Source organism: Heterostelium album (assembly GCF_000004825.1).
Source record: "Heterostelium album PN500 unplaced genomic scaffold PPL_scaffold4, whole genome shotgun sequence".
Classification (NCBI taxonomy): domain Eukaryota; phylum Evosea; class Eumycetozoa; order Acytosteliales; family Acytosteliaceae; genus Heterostelium; species Heterostelium album.
Window position 1 is genome coordinate 447,606 of NW_008805066.1, and position 18,644 is coordinate 466,249.

The 18,644-nt window shown below is 30.4% G+C and overlaps 5 protein-coding genes and 1 non-coding gene across 6 annotated transcripts; 4 read left to right on the forward strand and 2 right to left on the reverse strand.

Moving 5' to 3' along the window:
• Nucleotides 1–55: 55 nt before the first annotated feature.
• PPL_04730 (uncharacterized protein) lies at nt 56–952 on the reverse strand (the record flags this gene model as incomplete). Its single annotated transcript, XM_020575628.1, has 2 exons — nt 56–562; nt 947–952. The coding sequence occupies 2 exons, from the start codon at nt 950–952 to the stop codon at nt 56–58; spliced, it is 513 nt and encodes a 170-aa protein (XP_020434423.1).
• Nucleotides 953–1,229: 277 nt separating this feature from the next.
• Nucleotides 1,230–5,602, forward strand: mileS (isoleucine--tRNA ligase; the record flags this gene model as incomplete). Its single annotated transcript, XM_020575629.1, has 4 exons — nt 1,230–1,237; nt 2,478–2,682; nt 2,761–4,716; nt 4,790–5,602. The coding sequence occupies 4 exons, from the start codon at nt 1,230–1,232 to the stop codon at nt 5,600–5,602; spliced, it is 2,982 nt and encodes a 993-aa protein (XP_020434424.1).
• A 1,775-nt stretch (nt 5,603–7,377) lies between these two features.
• Nucleotides 7,378–7,987, forward strand: PPL_04732 (uncharacterized protein; the record flags this gene model as incomplete). The annotated part of the gene is made up of 2 exons (XM_020575630.1): nt 7,378–7,399; nt 7,590–7,987. 2 exons carry the CDS (start codon nt 7,378–7,380, stop codon nt 7,985–7,987), a joined length of 420 nt encoding a protein of 139 aa, XP_020434425.1.
• Nucleotides 7,988–8,545: 558 nt separating this feature from the next.
• tgrK2 (immunoglobulin E-set domain-containing protein) lies at nt 8,546–14,725 on the forward strand (the record flags this gene model as incomplete). The annotated part of the gene is made up of 12 exons (XM_020575631.1): nt 8,546–8,606; nt 8,667–9,209; nt 9,270–9,524; nt 9,591–10,366; nt 11,704–11,827; nt 12,109–12,293; nt 12,762–12,945; nt 13,530–13,715; nt 13,762–13,940; nt 14,143–14,395; nt 14,431–14,574; nt 14,640–14,725. The coding sequence occupies 12 exons, from the start codon at nt 8,546–8,548 to the stop codon at nt 14,723–14,725; spliced, it is 2,976 nt and encodes a 991-aa protein (XP_020434426.1).
• PPL_04734 lies at nt 11,851–11,922 on the reverse strand. The gene has a single exon. It is a non-coding gene; the product is annotated as a tRNA-Cys (tRNA).
• Nucleotides 14,726–17,377: 2,652 nt separating the features above from the next.
• Nucleotides 17,378–18,108, forward strand: PPL_04735 (uncharacterized protein; the record flags this gene model as incomplete). The annotated part of the gene is made up of 2 exons (XM_020575632.1): nt 17,378–17,390; nt 17,681–18,108. 2 exons carry the CDS (start codon nt 17,378–17,380, stop codon nt 18,106–18,108), a joined length of 441 nt encoding a protein of 146 aa, XP_020434427.1.
• Between the last annotated feature and the right edge of the window lie 536 nt (nt 18,109–18,644).

An 18,644-nucleotide genomic window follows, 5' to 3' on the forward strand; every position in this document is an offset into this window, starting at 1 on the left:
TAAGTGAGAAAAGGGAGGAGGGATTTGTATTTTTGACTTAAGAAACTGAAAAAGTTTAGTAGTTTCCACTTAATTTAGAAACTGAAAAATGTTGAAATTGATAGTTGTTATTGTTATTGGTTGATACTATTTGTTGTTGTTGTTGTTGTTGTTGTTGATGTTGTTGTTGTTGTAGCTGTTTTTGCTGCAGTTGTTGTTGTTGTTGTTGTTGAGGCTCAAGAATATGATTGTACATTTTGTAAAAACAACCTTTACAAATTAGTTCACCGTCGAGCGGACCATTGTACCATTGGTCATTTGCTATTTTCTTACATCGATGACATACTAAATATTTCTTCTTATTTGACTCTGAAAAGTGATTGCTCTTTGGTGTTTTACTTTTATAACACGATTCTCCAAAGCAATATTGCTGAGAGTAGTCGAAGCCTATCGAAGATGAAGCACCTCCATACTCTTTGGAATTAATACCGTCGCATGCAATATTATTACTATTGTTGTTGTTATTATTATTATTGCTATTTTTATTGTTTAACCATAAAAAATTCTCCATATCCAATATATCCTGTGTTTATAAAAATAAAAAATATATAAATCTAATTTTAAATAATAAATAAATAATATTATAAATGATTAAACGTTCTTTTTATTATCTAAATCCATAGCAACAAGTTATTTTTAATAAATACTTAATAATATAATTACTAAAAAAAAAAAAAAAAGAAGTTTGTTGGTAGTAGTTCTTTCTTTTCTTTTCTTTTTTAGTATTTTTGATTGTTTTTTATCTTCTTTATCTTCTTTTCTTTTCTTTCCTTTCCTTTCCATTGTTATTATTATATCATTATTATTTTATATATTAGGTGTTTGTGGGTGTGAGTGAGTGAGTGTGTATTATGGATGATTGAGATTTGTGATGATTGTGTGTGTGGTAAATATATATATATATAACAGTCATTTTATATGTTGGTGGGTGTCAGATGTAAATAAATTTTTTTTATTTGCTTCACAAAATATATTTATTGTTATAATTTTTTTATTATTGTTGTTGGTTTCATGATTTTGATTATGTCAACAATATCATAATCAGTAGCAATAACAACAAAGCACATAGACACTAAAACAACAAAAAAAACATACAAACAATATTTTATTATTATGTTGTTGGAAAGATAAAAAAACAATATTAACTTATTTAATTAATTTGTTAGCATTTTAATATTGGCATAATTAATATGACATAGTAGGTTTATTTGTCTTTGGTGTTGTTTTAGTGGTTATAGAATCTATTTTGTTGTTATCGACTCTATTCTGTTGTGTTTGTTCAAGTGTGTGTGGTTTTTATATATTTTTATGTTTAATGTTGATGTTATAGTGAGACACTAATACCTTTAATCTTCAGGTTTAGCAATTGATCATGTTCAATTATCACTAAAAAAATTAAAGTAAATACTATTCATATGATTTGATGAATCATATTAATCGAGATCCAAAACAGATTGGTAGTCATTAATTGTAATTCAAATGAATTGGTCATTTGTTGCTACTGTAATGAAATCAAATCTTGCAAGATTTATATGTGAAGAAATTATAATGTGATATAACATTAAAATGATTTGTAACAAAATAGATTGGACAAAACAAAAGTAAAGTAAAGACATCCAATAATAATAATGATAACAATAACAATAATAATAATAACAACAACAATACTACATCGATATACAATGACAAAAAAGGATATGAGAAATTGATCATTATCATAAAACTGACAGATACTCAAGTAAGTGTGTGAGAGATGTTTGTCTAGTGTTATAGTGATGTAACTTTTACCATTATGATCATTTTTGTTTATTTTTATTGATGACGATCATTTTAACTAACAAAGATAAAAAATAAATATTTCGCAATAAAAGAATAAATAATATGTAATTTAAAAATAAAGTAAGTTGAATTAAACGATTTTCCAATAAACAAACATAATTTTTTAGATTTTAATTGTAGTATACTTTTACTCTATGTTCGATGAATCATAGCTATGGCGACAAACATGATCATTTTTTTCAAGATTTTTATATTTATCTGAGATATTTAATAAAAACTAAACATAAATTTTATTCTAAAACAAGATTTACTCTATATATAAAAAAAACAAAAAAAAAAAAAAAGAGTAAATTGAAGATAAATAATAATTATGATTTGTAACAATTTTTTTTTTTAAAAAAACAACTTGAATGTGATTATTTAAACCAAAATGGATGTTTTTGTCGTTTTTTTTTTTTTTTCATTGATATTTTTGATATTTTTTTTTTTTTCATAAACTAAACATGATGTTGTAATCAATCACATTCTACATTTTTTTTTAAAGTTTTAGTAAAAAGTAAAAAACAATCAATCTTTATTATTATAGATTGATTTGTTTGTATCGAAAAACAGATGTATAATCTACCAAAGTATTATAAATCTTCAAATCTATATAATAGTTTGGTCAGTAGTGGTGGTCCAATCAATAGATTGTGTAGTGGAAATGTTTACAATTACTGTACATCTACGACCACTCAGAAGGATAACAATCACTCCTATTCTGACACGTTGAATCTTCCAAAGACTTCATTCTCTATGAAAGCAAATGCAGCAACTCGTGAACATACATTACTCAAAGATGTATCGGAATTATATAAATGGCAAGTAAGTGAAATGAATAAATAGAAAACAATACATAACTAAAAATTGATGATCTATCATCTCTATTTCTTTCCTATATAGGAAAATAATAATACAGGTGAGAAATGGATATTTCATGATGGTCCACCTTATGCAAATGGAGATTTACATTTGGGACACGCTTTGAACAAGACTTTGAAGGATTTTGTTAATCGATATAAGATCTTGAGGGGTTACAAGGTGAATTATATTCCGGGTTGGGATTGTCATGGTTTGCCTATTGAGGTGAAAGCGTTCGAGTCGTTCAAGAAGGATCGTTCACTGTTGAAGCCAAAGGATGTCAGAAAGGTGGCGACCGACTTTGCAAAGAAGGAGTTGAAGAAGCAGTTGGATTCATTCAAGGCATGGGGAATCGTTGGTGACTGGGACAATCATTATCGTACGATGGAACCAGGCTATGAGGTATCGCAGTTGGAGACTTTCTACGAGATGTTCCTAAAGGGATACATCTATCGCGGTGTCAAGCCTGTTCATTGGTCACCGTCCTCCAAGACAGCGTTGGCCGATGCCGAGTTGGAGTACAACGAGCAGCACGTCAGCAAATCGATATTTCTAAAGTTTGCAATGAAAAAGGTTTCTTCTGGTTTGCAACGTTTTGACAATGGAAAGTTGAATGCAGTCATCTGGACGACAACACCTTGGACTATTCCAGCGAATCTGGCTATCTGTGTCAATGCTGGCTTGGACTATGTTGTGGTAGAGGGTAGAGACAATGAGAGATATTTGATTTCGCGCGAACGTCTAGAGAGTCTTCGTGAACAATTCAAATTGCCATTGCCAATTGTCGAGGGAGCCGAGGCTATAAAGGGAGCCGATTTGTTTGGTACGGTAACCGCTCATCCAATGTATGGAAGAGATTCACCAATTCTGTTGGGTGAGCACGTTGTCACTGGAAGTGGTACTGGATTGGTTCACACTGCACCCGGCCATGGTGTTGAGGATTTCGCCATTTGTCAACAACACAAAATCGAACCTATCTCGCCTGTCGACGACAACGGTTGTTTCACTGAGCAGGTCGGACGTTTTGCAGGTCTTGAAGTGTTGGGCGCTGGAAATGATGCGGTAATCGAAGAGTTGAAATCATTGAATTCGGTAGTTCACAGCGAGAACTACGTTCACAAGTATCCATACGATTGGAGAACAAAAAAACCAACCATTATTCGTACTACAAGACAATGGTTTGTCGATTTGAGTGGAGTCCAGAGTTTGGCTGTCAAATCGATTGAAAATATTAATATGGTGCCACCAAGTGGAAGCAATCGTTTGTCATCGATGGTTGGAAAACGAAATGATTGGTGTATTTCAAGACAACGTTACTGGGGTGTACCAATACCTGTATTCTATGAAAAGTCGAGCGGAGATCACTTTGTCAATCAAGAAACAATGAGTCATGTGTTGGAGTTGTTTAAGAAACATGGATCGGATTGCTGGTTTTCAATGGAGACTGCTGAACTGCTGCCATCGAGCATGGCCGACAAAGCACATCTCTATGAGAAAGGTATGGATACGATGGATGTTTGGTTCGATTCTGGAACCTCGTGGAGAGGTGTACTGGTAGCTCGTGGAGTCATGTCGATGGACGAGAGTGCCGATATCTACTTGGAGGGAAGTGATCAACATCGTGGTTGGTTCCAATCTTCATTGTTGACATCGATTTGTGCCAGAGGCATTGCTCCCTACAAGAATGTGGTGACACATGGATTCTTACTCGATGAAAAAGGCAACAAACAATCGAAATCACTTGGAAATACAATTGCTCCATCACTTATCATTCACGGTGGTAACAACAAGACTGAGAATCCAGCTTATGGAGTCGACATGTTGAGAATGTGGATTGCAACCTCTGACTATACCAAAGACATCTCTGTAGGACCGACCATCTTGACCAAAGTATTGGATAATGTAAAAAAGATAAGAAATACTGTTAGATACATGTTGGGTGCAAACTTTGATTTCCAACCAGAGAAACATTCAGTTCCATATCATCAACTTTCAGAGGTAAATAATTAATTATAATAATTGCATAATTACCAATTTTAATTTTAATTGTTTTTTTTTTTTTTTATTATAGATTGATAAATATGCATTACATAAAGTATATGTTTTAAGTGAGAATGCAACTAAATATTATGATCAATTCCATTTCCAAAAGGTTACTCAAGAGGTTATCAATTTTTGTCACGAGATCTCTGCTTTCTATTTCGATATTATCAAGCAGAGATTATATGTGGAGGCACCTGACAATAACTTGAGAAGAAGTTCACAAACTGTGTTGTTTGAGATGTTGGATGTTGTCAATAAGATAATCGCACCGATTGCCATTCATACTTGTGAGGACATCTACAAGCACCAATACAAATACAGAGAGCCAACCGAATCGGTGTTCACTCAAGGCTGGACACGTGTCAAACCCGAATGGAACAATGCTCAACTGCTCGATCAATGGGGTTGTATCATTACAGTGCGTGATCTATTCAATAGACTACTCCAAGAGGTCAGAGACAAAGGAATCATCGGTCGTCCAGACGAAACAATGATTACACTTAAAGTTAGCAGTCCTTTCTATGATCATTTAAAGTCGAATCAAAGTCAGCTTGAAGATATCTTTTGTGTATCAAAGGTTGAGCTTGTACATGATCAATCCGTCGATATAAAAGAGCCAGAACAGCCAAGTACTTCACGTATTTCCGTTTTAGGTGATGGAGGTGACTTTAATTGTGAACAATCGAGTGTTATCAGCTTCAATGGTCAATTGGGTCTGGTTGATATCACCATTAGAAAGAGTGACAAACACAAATGTCCACGTTGTTGGAGACATCAAAGTGAACAAGAAAGTCATGTTTGTCCATCATGTGTATCAAGATTATCTTTAATTAAAAAATAAAAATAATTATTATTAAAGATGTAGTTAATTTGATATCGAATTTAAAATAGATTGAACATTACCTAATGTGTGATTTTATTTATCTGGTCTTACCCATTATTGATTGATTTAACTTTGGAATATTGCCTTTGGAAGCGAATTTCTAATGGTTTAATTTTATCCAAAAAAACTAAGAATACCTCTTTATTTTTAAACTTTTATAGTTCATTTCCAAATTCAGAGTCTGAATGGTATTGGTGGCGATAAATATTGGTTCTGATTCGTTTAGTTTGGTGAATGATAGTAGCTGCTATTATAGTTGTTGTTTTATAATATTATTGTTTAATAACCAGTTTGCACTTGGACGGCGTGGAGATTACTGTTGGTAGGATTTTTGTCGTACAGGTGTATCGGTGATCAACTGAATTGCCAATGTGTTGCATAATGATATCGATTTGCATAGTTACGGAGCTAAAAGGAGTAGTGTGCTAATCGATATACAACTATGATTCATAGTATGATACTATTAATTTCAAAGATTGATTGTACAATCAACATCAGTATCTTTAATCATTTAAGTATTTAGATATCAAATACCAATTTAAAAATAAATAATGAAATTAAAAGTTTATTTGTTTATGTCAATGAATTTCGTTTATATTCCTTCTGATTACTATTATTGAGACACTTAATTGTTTTGGGGCAATTTCTTCTCCATTCGGTTTTTTATTAATTCTTACGACGATAACAATCAATTTTCTCTAAAATCAACAATTAATAATTATACAAATAGTATTTTAATTTCGATAAAATAATAGATACCTTGGGATTAGGAAAACGACGCCTCTTCAAAGGTGTCATTTGTTGTAAGTAATATAGATTTATTTTAAAAGTTAATTTGAGTAATAATTTATTTGGATTGAAATAAATGGTTGTAATTTTAGATTCTTAAATTTAAGTGAATTATTTTTAATCAATTTCAAAATCAATCAACTTAAACTTACCACTTTTTTTTAAATTGTGTGTGATTTAATTGGAACACAAATGGTTTTTTAAATGGTGTTTAACTACTTTATTTTTTTTTTGGTGACTCTAGTCAAATGAAAAAAGAGTGATTTAATGTTATTCGCTCTTAATAATAATATAACAATACTAAATCAACAAACATTAGTGAAGTTACTATGGTATGATAGCGGATATATATTAAAAACCCAAGCTATAAAATGAAATAACACATATAGTAAATTTAATCAAATGATTAATATCATCTATATTACACCATATCAAAAGTTTCCCCAAATTCAAATTTGGATTATTATTTTATTATCATTTGAAGTAGGTGATAAGAGGAATACAATATCATGTGAAAGATTCTTTTCAAATGATGGTTGGGCATAATAGAATCGATCATCTTCGTACTTTGATGGTTGTTGTGTTGGTTGTGTGTGTTCTGTTGGCTCTGTTTAAAATTTTGAAAAAAAAAAAATAAAAAAATTTAATTATTTATTTTAAAACAAATTGATTGTTTTTTATTGATAATTTGGGAAAATACAATTATAATGTTGGTAAATGGTTCAGACTACTTTAAAATGTTACTCAAAGATGTTTCTCTAGACATAACTGAAATAGAGATTGTCATTCCCAACGTGTCAGTCAATGTCTTTTTCCAAGTCTTAATGTTTCTTTACACTTCAGAGCTGGCAATTGAAAACGATACACTCAATGAAATATTTTTGATTTGTAACGAGCTCCAGCTGGAAGATGCCAAAGATATCTGTATAGATTTTATCAGATATATGGAAAATAAAGTATTGGAATGTTTTTTATTTAATGTAAGTAGCTTTGACAATTATAAACAACTATGATACACAATAACCTAAACAATTTCTATTGTTTCTTTTAGAAAAAAAAACAATATGTCCTGAACTATATAGTTATATTGTTGATCAAGCTGTTGCAAACTCTACCTACTTTTTGCAGGTGAACAGAGTGCATAAATTATCAAAAGATGTACTTTTCCTCATCCTAAAGAGTGATGGTGTATATTTGAAAGAGATAGAGATATTCAATTCGGTTTTGCTGTGGATTCGTGCCAATGTCAAAGGTGTCACAATTGAGAGAATTGTTGGTGGTGTTAGAGGTAATTCAGAGAATAACAAAAATAACAACAATGAAAAGGTTTTAGCAAAATTAGAAGAGATTTTCCAATTGATTCGTTTTCCACTAATGAGTTACGAGGAGTTAGTTTCTGATGTCGAACCATATCAAATTATACCAGACCGATTGCTATTGGAAGCTTATCGATACAAGTCAGTGCCTGCACACTCAAAATTACCTCAAACCTCTATCATTATCAGCAAGCATCGATTGCAAAACAGTAACATCACAACTCATATAATTCAATAAGAAAGTTAAATATGAAAATAAACATATCAGATCAAATTGTTTTTAAATCTCTCTAATTATTAGACTAACAACTTAGCTAATATAGAGAATTTTTTATTTGATTCTTATATATATATATATATATATTTGTGTTCTTCACCATCTTTTAAACAAGTGAGTTCTTTGAATTAATTGGAAATTGATAGATTTTAATTACTAAAGTTACTCAACACACTTTAGTTTAATTATAAAAAACCCTAATTAATACTATTGACTGTTTTATATTTGAATAAAAAAATTTTAAAAATAAAAAAAGTGTTTCATACTGGAAAGTTATTTATAATAATCTAAAAATAGGATTTATATAAGATCCAATAAAATATTTAATGGTGGAATAATAAAATGAAAAATAAATATATTAAACCAAATAAATCAAAAACAATTTATTTTGTAAAATTTTTCAATTAATAAACTATATAAAAGAATAATAAATTTTTATTAGACAAAAACAAAAACATTTTTTAATTCAACAAAATTAAAATTATTTAAACTTTTCTGTTACACTAAAAATAAAATATAATGATTAAAATACAAAATATTGTAGTATTAGTAATTTTATTGTTTTTTGGAGAAATTAATGGTAAATAAAAACAACATTAATTAAAAAAACTTAGAATCTATTAATAATAATAATATTTAGGTCAAACTGAACTTCAGTCAGTTCAATATGGGCCAGATGGGGTTACTGTTAAATTGAGTAGTGGAACATTTACTAGTAATAGTTATTCCTTTAAATTGATAGGGCCCCCTGTAATACAAAAAACAATGGATATTTTCAACCCTACCACAGCTTTTTTGAACTACACAGCTGATATTATTAACAAAGTTGATAAATTCCAAATTTGTGACCTACAAAGTTGCTTATTTCCCAACGAAATACTTTGGAATCCAGTATATATAACTAATATTTCTTCGATTCCAACTCAAGGAGGTATCATTACAGTAAAAGGTGTATCACTTCTACCAACACAACCAGGGTGTTCAGAGATCTATTTTAATAAAAGTATATTTCTTTATGAAAGTAATACAAATTCAGCAGGAACCGAAATCAATTTCAATGTTGGTCAAAACATTACCTCTTTATTCTCTGGTCAAAATATTCCAATTTCTTTCAGAATAAGAGGAACTAACATACTCTCATATAATATATATGTATATAAAACTATTTTTTTTTCATTTCAAGGTAAGTAGTTTAGTTTAAAATAATAATAAAATGTTCATTACCTAACAATAATTTAAACAGGACCAACAATTTCATCAGTTGTATTTAATAGAGAGACCAATCAAATTACAATGACTGGAACAAATTTTGGAGTAAATGGAATTCCATTGACATTAACTTCGAATGGTGGAAATTTACAACCAACTCATTTAATTGATAATACTGTTATTGTTTCAAAAGTAAATGCTCAAAACTATTCATTCTCTGGTGATTTCCAATATGTTTTGAATGTTGGTTCTCCAAATCCAAACTCAGCAACCTATACTCAACAAATATGTACGTATTTATTATATAAGAATTATTCTTATTTAAATATTAATAATTCTAATAATAACTCTTTAGATCCAGTTGTAACATCAGTAACCTCTACTTCATCATCTGGTGGAACCATTTCAATTTATGGATATATATTGAATCTTTTCAAACCAAATGCAACTATTTCACAAGTATCAATCCTTGTTGGAGGTTATACATGTACAGTATTGACATTGAATGATCCAACAAATTCATTTATTGAATGTTTAATGCCAGCAATTACAAGTGGTTCAAAGAATTATAATTTATCAGTGGTTGTTAACATTAATGGAAAGCACTCCAATAGTGATATATTATTCTCTGCCGATCTTTCAAATGTCCAAGAAGTATCACAAGACGGTGGAAATACAATAATTATCGGTTCATCATTTGGTAATGATACAAAATCAATTGTATTACATTTCAATGGTAGTACTCCAATGTCACCGATCTCCGTTTCCGACTCGATGTTAACTTTTAAATTTCCAACAAACACACCATCTGGATTATACAATGGAAACACACTGACCAAATTCAACACATCAACAACCATTCCATTTAAGATAACAATTCAACCATACATCACATCAATAACATCACCACCAACACAAGGTGGAATTGTAACAATCAGTGGTCAATATATGACTTCAAACATCCAAGGAAATGAGAATATCACTGTGATTATTTATTATCCCAAATCTAATCTTAACACTCTATGTTCAAATGCAACGAGATTGAACAGTACCAGTGTGACTTGTATTGCACCACAAGGAAGTGGAACATCCGTTAATTTAGAACTTCAATTGAATGGTATCAGTTCAACAGTAATGAGTGGATTGAGTATGGTCTACCAATCACCTAAAATACTATCGACCACTTCAGAATCACCATACAGTAGTGGAATGATAAGCATCTATCAAACCAATTGCAAAATTTATCTATTTTTCTTAATTTTATTGTTAATATTATTTATTTGAAATGTATTTAGAAATAATTTGCTTGCTTGATAATGTTGTTTGTGAAAAACAAATGAATAACTCAATTGAAGCAAATCCTATCATTATATAATAATTTAATTAATAAAAATAAAATTATCTTTTATATATTTTGTTTGATCATCTCTTCAAACTTTTATTTATAAAAAAATATTAGACAACAACCTAAACAGTTTTGTATCATAATTAAATTTTGATGAGAGAAAAAGATAAAACAATTTTTCACAATATTGATGGCCAGGTGGTCAGATGTAATCACTAAATTATTGATTGAAAATTTAGTCATAACATTAGCGACAGATTGTTCAGTTGTGTTAGTGGCGATATGTGGCGGTATTTTTTTTTTAAGAAGTATATTTGATTTATTAAGTTTTATGTGAACTGTGCTTCCTATAATGCTCTAACCCACATTCTTTGTTTTTGTTGTAAGCCAAGCCAGGAAGCGAACGAAAGAAAACCAGAAGACAGTGTTTGGTCGACGCTGGTGTTTGATAAGCGATACATAGGTGATGATACTTTTGAAAGATATGTAATCGAATTTGGTTGGTGGTACTGTGTAGAGATAGTAGGAACTGACCATCAGTAAGTGGCGGAATGCCATGTTTGATGATCAATAGGTGGAATCTGTTGATATCCACACGTGTTGCGCATCATTATTTATACATTCTCACACAGGCCGTGAGAAATAGCCAATAAAATATTATTATTATTATTGTTTATAGTTATTATTAATTAATAAGTTGAGTAGTATTAGGATAGAATAGATCTAACAGTAGCTGCGTGTTGATGAACAAACAGTATAAAGTGGTGGCACGAAGTTTTATATAGGGATGGTGCAAACCATCAAGCTTTTCTTTTTTTTTTTTTTTTTTTACAGTTTTTACTTTTTCATAATTCTGCAATTGATTGCTATTTTGATTGTTATTATAATTATTTTAGTTATTGATATTAATAGATTGTTAAGCTGATGAGAATACAGATGATTGAATTGGTTAATTTGAAAATGAAGAAATGAAGAAGAGGAAATAATAGTAGTTGGCTGACATTTGATTGGTTATTGGTTATTTAAGTTTGGATTGTAAGTTACTGATACTGTTATTTATAATTAATTTCATAACTGATAAGTGCTGTATATATTCATTAATGATAGATTCATTAGATAGTAGGTTGTTATCGTGGAGAGGAGTACCGCCAAAATAGGATTTACAGGCGGGATTGAACCACAGGTACCAAGACAGTATGTTATCGAGTTTCTTGACTTCCTCATGGGTCTTACCGCATCCGGACATTGTTAATGAAAATATGTTTTTTAAAGGTAACAGGCGGGATTGAACCGTCGACCAAAGGATTTGCAGTCCTCTACTCTACCACTGAGCTATGTCACCTTTACATATGTTTCCAATTTTTGTTATAGCAGTTCATAACGCTTCTAAATTCTGTCGTGCATCTATCTAAAACCATCTCAATACTAAGCAATTAACCATTCCAAACCATCTCAAACCAATCAATAAAATCCATTTGAGTATTCTCCAAGATATGCGAATACATCAACAAAAAAAAAAAAAAAAAAGTTCATAACAAATCACTTGCCAATTTAACAGCCTCCACTTCATCAATCTCCAATATTACTGTTAATGCTCAAGGTGGTGCTGGATCAAGACAAGGTGGAAATAAAGCCGCCACTCTTGGAGTTCCAGATTGGGTTGATACCGTCAACGATCTCATCTATCTCGGATATATTGATTGCCATGGAAATGTTATCTGTCATAATCACTGCGGTTGTTAAGTCAATGGATTGATTAAAAAAAAAAAAAACCAAAAAAAAAAATCATTAGGCCCCTACTACTACATTTATGTATAGATTTAATTCTGAAAGATTAAACCTTTAGAATTCCTATTTTTATTATTATTAAATAAATTTTATTTTATTTTATTTAAAAAAAAAAAAAAAAAAGACAGTTCAGACCAATCATTAATTCCATTTTATACTTACAACATTAAGTAGCAGACTTAAAACACAACTTTTGAAGCACTCAGAATCATTCTGCGAATTTGACCAGATTACATATCGTTGGTAAAATTGTGTTCTTAGTCCTCGAGAAAAGTATTCTCTACATGTATATGTTTCCAGTTACTTGTGTTAAATCTGTCTGGAAGGAAGCTGATCCGTACGCTGAAGTGCTGCATTCCAAAATCGATTGTTGTGTCATAGAATCGACTGAAGCTCAGAAGAATCCGTATCGAACGTAAATGTTTCCGTTTTGGTGATAAATCCGTTGAAGAGAAGATGCAAGAATGGTTGTTGGAATACTCGGAACGTGGTAAATATGAATCTCTGTTCGTCAATAAGTTGGAGCAACCTGGTAAGATCACTGGTATGGAATGTTCTATTGACTTGGTAAAAGATGGTCGGTGGTTCTCATTCCTAAACCAGATGGGAAGTTCGTTTTTGTGTCAACTACAAAAAAATTGAACAACTTAACGCGTCCTCTTGTGTATCCGTTTCCTCACGTGGATGACATCTACTCTGCTGCAACATGCTTCTGTGTTTAGTGTATTTGCTTGCGCTGCGGGTTACCACTAGATTCCAGTCCGAGAAGAAGATCGCTGTGGTTGACTGCTTTCACAACGCATCGTGGTGTCTACGAATTCAATGTTATGCCTTTCAGAAACGGTCTGAAAAATACTCCGGCATTTTTGTTATGTTAAAGGAATACATTGGTGTGTTTTGTTTTGTGTATTTTACTAAATTTGTCAAGTGCAGTGCCACAAACTTTTTTTTATTCAAAAAACAAAACAAAAATGATGATCGCATTGTCAATTTTTTTACAAATAGTATTATAATTATAAACCTACCACAACCAACAAATATTAACCAATTGCAGTATTCTTAATTATAATAGAAAATTCATTAAATTTTGCATCTATTGCTGCACCTCTACACAGATTATTAAATAAGGACACTCGGTGAGAGTGGTCAGAGGGTTGTAAGAATGCGTCAAAACTATCATTGACCGTATGAAAGATGGTGGTATTCTTAAAATACCCGATCTTAAAGATTTTGTGTTGGAAACCGATGCAAGTGGTGTTGGTATCGGTTGTGCGTTATTTCAGAATGGAATGTTGGTTATCGCATACAGTCGTAAGCTTACAGCTGCTGAGAAGAACTATCATTCTGGTGAATTAGAATGTCTGGGTTTGGTAGACAGTGTGAAACATTTCAGACACATCTGCTTTCTTTATTGCCGTCACTGACAACCAAGCTTTGAAGGTATTAAATGACAAGTCTCCAAAGAACGCTCGTATCTTACGTTGGAGTATGTTCTTGCAAGGATTCAACTATGTCATTCGTTATAGAGCTGGTAAACATAATGACTTTGCCGATGGATTGTCCCGTTTTCCTGTAGATAGAGATGAGTTATGACTATCAACTTCCACTGGGTGTTTGGATGAATCGGCTCTGGATGGTTCTGGTCTGGATGGTATTGGTTCTGGTCTGTTTGGTTCTGGTTCTGGTTTGGATGGTTCAGCTCTGGATGGTAGTGGCTCTATGGAAGTTTGCGCTTTGGAGGAACAAAAGTTAAACGACTATGGTTTAACATTAGACATTATTAAAACCGAGCAAGGATGACTTTTGTATTAAAATACGTAAGGCGTTGGAAGGTACCGAATTGAAGGCTCCTGCTGATCTTCCGCTCTACTCTTTGGAAGATGATATTCTCTATTTCAATTACGATCATTCAAAAGTAAACCCGTTCAGCTCAAGGGTACTCACCAGTCGTATTTGGGTTCCACTGTCGTTACGTCATAAGGTCATGTCCTACTATCGCGATGATTTGCTTACTGGAGGTCACCTTGGTTTTATCAAAACGCTAGAGAAAATCAAATACAAGTTTTATTGGTTGACGATCATCTCGGATTTGAAGCGTTTATTACATGTGCTGTCTTCAAAGGTCCAAGATATCAAAAGAGACCTGATACTGCTATGTCGTTGGAAGTTAGTCGTCCGTTTGAATTGATTGGTGTAGATCTTATGGGTACGTTTCCTATAACTCCGGATGGAAATAAGTATATCTTAGTTATCACCGATCATTTTACCAAGTGGCCAGAAGCATTGCTTTGCCGGATTACTCTGCTGTTACTTTTGCTGGGTACATCTATCGTGAAGTCATTTGCCGGTATGCCTGAAAAGCTGTTGTCTGACTGCGGTACGTTCTTGTCCGTGGTGGTGAAGAGGATCAACGAGATTTTCAGAATCTTAAAAGTTTATACTGCCTCGTATCACCCACAGACCGATGGTTTTGTCGAAAGATTCAACAAAACGCTTGTAGCCATGATGAAATGCTATGTTATGGATAATCCATCCTGGAATGAATTCATATGTTCGGCTCTGTTTGCGTATCGTATCTCAGTCCATGCAAGTACTCTATGTACTCCATTCCAACTCATGTTTAACCGCAGACCTGTCACTCCATAGGACATTCTGTTGCCAAAGGATAAGATTACTGCTCATACTGGAGAGTTGTGGAATACCGCTCTAGCTAACTCACTCTGTCATGCTCTTGAGATTGCTGCCGAGAACAACAAACGAGCCCAAGACAAGTGTATCAAGTTTAACAATGAACAAATAAAGAATCTGATGGAAAAAATTAAAAAATAAAAAAATCAAAAAAAATTATTGGCATTCCACCCAAAATTTAATATTAAATTAAACCATTCTGGTTTTAATATATTTTTTTGTTGAATATTCAGTAGTTGATTGCAATGGGATCAAGTTCACAAGTTGAGGGTAACCTGCAATATAAAAGAAATGAAATTATAACAATAATAAAGATATAATAGTGCGCACTCGCTGTCGACCTGCTGAACTTACAAAGATGAAGGTTATCGCAAAGTAAACAATATGATTAATTATTTAAGATTTAAAAAATGAATATAATTTATTAAATTATTATATTTAATTTTATTATTTATTCTATAGTTGAACCAATTGGATAATTTCTAAAATTATTTATTAAGGAAACATGAATTCTTTTTTGACCTAACCTCATTTTGACCAGTTGTTTAGCTATTTTAATGCCACAGGCATTACATAGAAACTCATTGTTGGGCTTTCTCCACTCAGAAGTATTTGATGTTCCGCATCTGGCACATGTTCTATGTTTTTTTCTTCCTTGAGTGGACGTCCTCTTCTTCTTTTTATTGGCAAAGGGTTGTTTATTGAGGTTGGACAGACCAGCATGGTATGATAAAAACAGTTTGATATCAAATTGTTTTGACTATGATCGTGATTATTTAGAAAATACTTGATATCCATGTTTTATTTACAAAGAATAAGATTTGTATTAAAAAAATAATATAATACTAAATGTTTTTCTCCAAAAAAATGAATGAAACATTGTTTAATTTATAGTAGAATTCAATCAGAGTTCAAAGATGGATATCACTGATCTATATGCCTGTAATGCTGTTATAGGTATTTATTCGAACAACACCTATAATCAGAGGAATGGTGTTCGAATCTTATTTACACACTTGCGATTTTATTGTGTTTAATTTGTTTTTTTTGTTTTGTTTTGAATAGGTTAGCATATGAATGGATTTCAATATGATTTATAATCTTTTGAAAAAGAATTTGAGTGTTTATCATATTTTTGATTTTGAAAATACTATGGAAATCGAAAATCATCTCTTACCTATGGTAATAATTAAACTTCAAAATAACAATCAATTTATTAAAATAGGTATCATTATATTGAAACACCTATAAATTTTTTATTCATATTTAAATGTGTTGTGAATTTTAATGTTTTAAATGTGTTGTTCTAAAAATAACCTACATAACCTACCCTTACCTTCAATTTCCCATCCCAAAAACTGATGGATTTCATATTAAATTAATAGAATACATTTTTACTAAGAGTAAATAAAATTTTTAATGAGAATCCTCACATATTATTTAAGAAAAGAGAAGAGATGATATTCAAAAAAGGGGTACTTTTTAATATAAAAGAAAATGTTTACTATCACATTTTCTTTTTTTGTTTATAACATATTTTCTCAATCACAATAATTATACAAAGATTAGTTGAAAATTAAAAAAAATTTTCTTCAGAGTTAACCACATGATTATCAATAATATATTCATAATTCCAAAAAAGGAAACTTTAACTGTAACATGTTGTAGAGATTTATTCATAATCATAAGAGCAGAAATCTTAATAAATACCTCAAAGTTTAGAGATATTAATTTATTAATACCCATCATTTCATATTATTGTCATTATAAAAACTGGATTTATTAAAAATGGTTATATTGATTCAAAACATAAAATAAAGAGTGGGGTATTTTAAAACAATAAAATTATTTTAAACCACTGAATATATGAAATTGTTTTTATTTTACAATTATGTCTCTTCATCTTCTTTAAATATTCCTCATATATGTTGAATATGAAAGAGGTATGAATATATATATGAACCTCTTTTCAACACTTTCCTATTTTAGTTTTGCATAGAGAAATGAAAAAAATTTAAATCACTGATCTCAAATAAAACTTTGTATCATCTCATGGAAAAATTGATTTTAATCACTCTTTAATTTTTAATAAAATTTATAATATTATCAATGATTTATTTTAGATTTTCATATGAAATCTAAATCATTTAATCTTAAATTTGAGTCAAATTGCCGAAAATACCATCACATTGGTTGGACAAGGTATTAATTTAAAAATGAACTAGAAGTATTTAATCGTATGGGAGTAGTTGTTTTTGTGTTATGTATCATCTAGAAAAAATGTATCACTTATATTCATTTTTGGTGGTATTTTTTGAAGTATGAATACTGTAGGTATTTTGTTATCATATCAAAATATATAATAATAAAAAAACACACCCATTTTTTAATAAATATTCAATGCTCTACTTTGAGCTTTTGTTTTATTTTAAGTAATAATGGAATAATTTTTTAACTTCTCACTAAAAAGCAATCAAAAAATTACTATTTAATTCGTAATATTATCAAATCTCAAATAAAAAATAAATAAAAATTATTTAATTTCAACATTAACAATTTATTTCTATTTAAAAAAAAATAAAAAATATTAACAACAATGAAATCTTGTGTTTTTCATAAAATAGAGGAGAATATTCTATGTTTGAATTGTAATAGTTTTTTATGTATAAAATGTACATCTTTACATAGAAATCATTACTTTCAACCAGTAGATAAATTAAGAATCTATTTGGAAAACAACAATTGTATCAATGAACACTATTTCAAAAAAGCTCGTATAGTCTACGCTGAAATTCAAACTGGATTGGGGAATTTAAAATCATATGTAGCTGAAAAACAACGACGTCACCAAATGGGAGAAGTTATCAATGTACTTGAATTATATCACTACATTATCAAAGAAAGGGACAGAATCTATCTACTTCATTATATCTTCGAAGAAATCGAGAAAGATCGAACAACAATTCAATTGAACTTCTTGAGAATTGGTCATTTTTTGGCTTTTTTGTACACTTCTCTCGACAAAAATCACCCTCTAAAAATAGGTCTATAAAATTCCCAATTATAAGTTGATGAAATCAAAGTATTATTCTCAAATAGTAATATCATCTGTAAAAATAAAATTTTTTAATATAAACAATTTTTAATAATAAAAAATAAATTAAGTTAAATATTTCTTTTAAGCTTCACAACAAAAATCCATTGTTTTTAGCACTTTTAATAGTGATCATTTGTTCATTTGCAAATTTGATCATCAGATCAGATGCAAATGTTTTAGGTATATGTATATGTATAGATTAAAGATGAAAAGTAAAAGAACTTGAAAACAGTAAGTAAGAACAATATTAAATATTTTATTTTATTTTTTTGCGATGTGTTTCTTTCATTCCTTCTCACTTCAAGCTTTTCTTTCTTCTTAAATTGTTTCTTATCTTGTTTATTGTCTTGCTTCTTTGCTTCTGCTTATATTGTTCTTTCTCTTCCTATCAAATATATTTTACATTAAGATTTGTTATAATTATTTTTAATTCATACTCTCTTATCCATCCAGATAATTAGATATCTACCCTCATTTCGCGAATGATACCC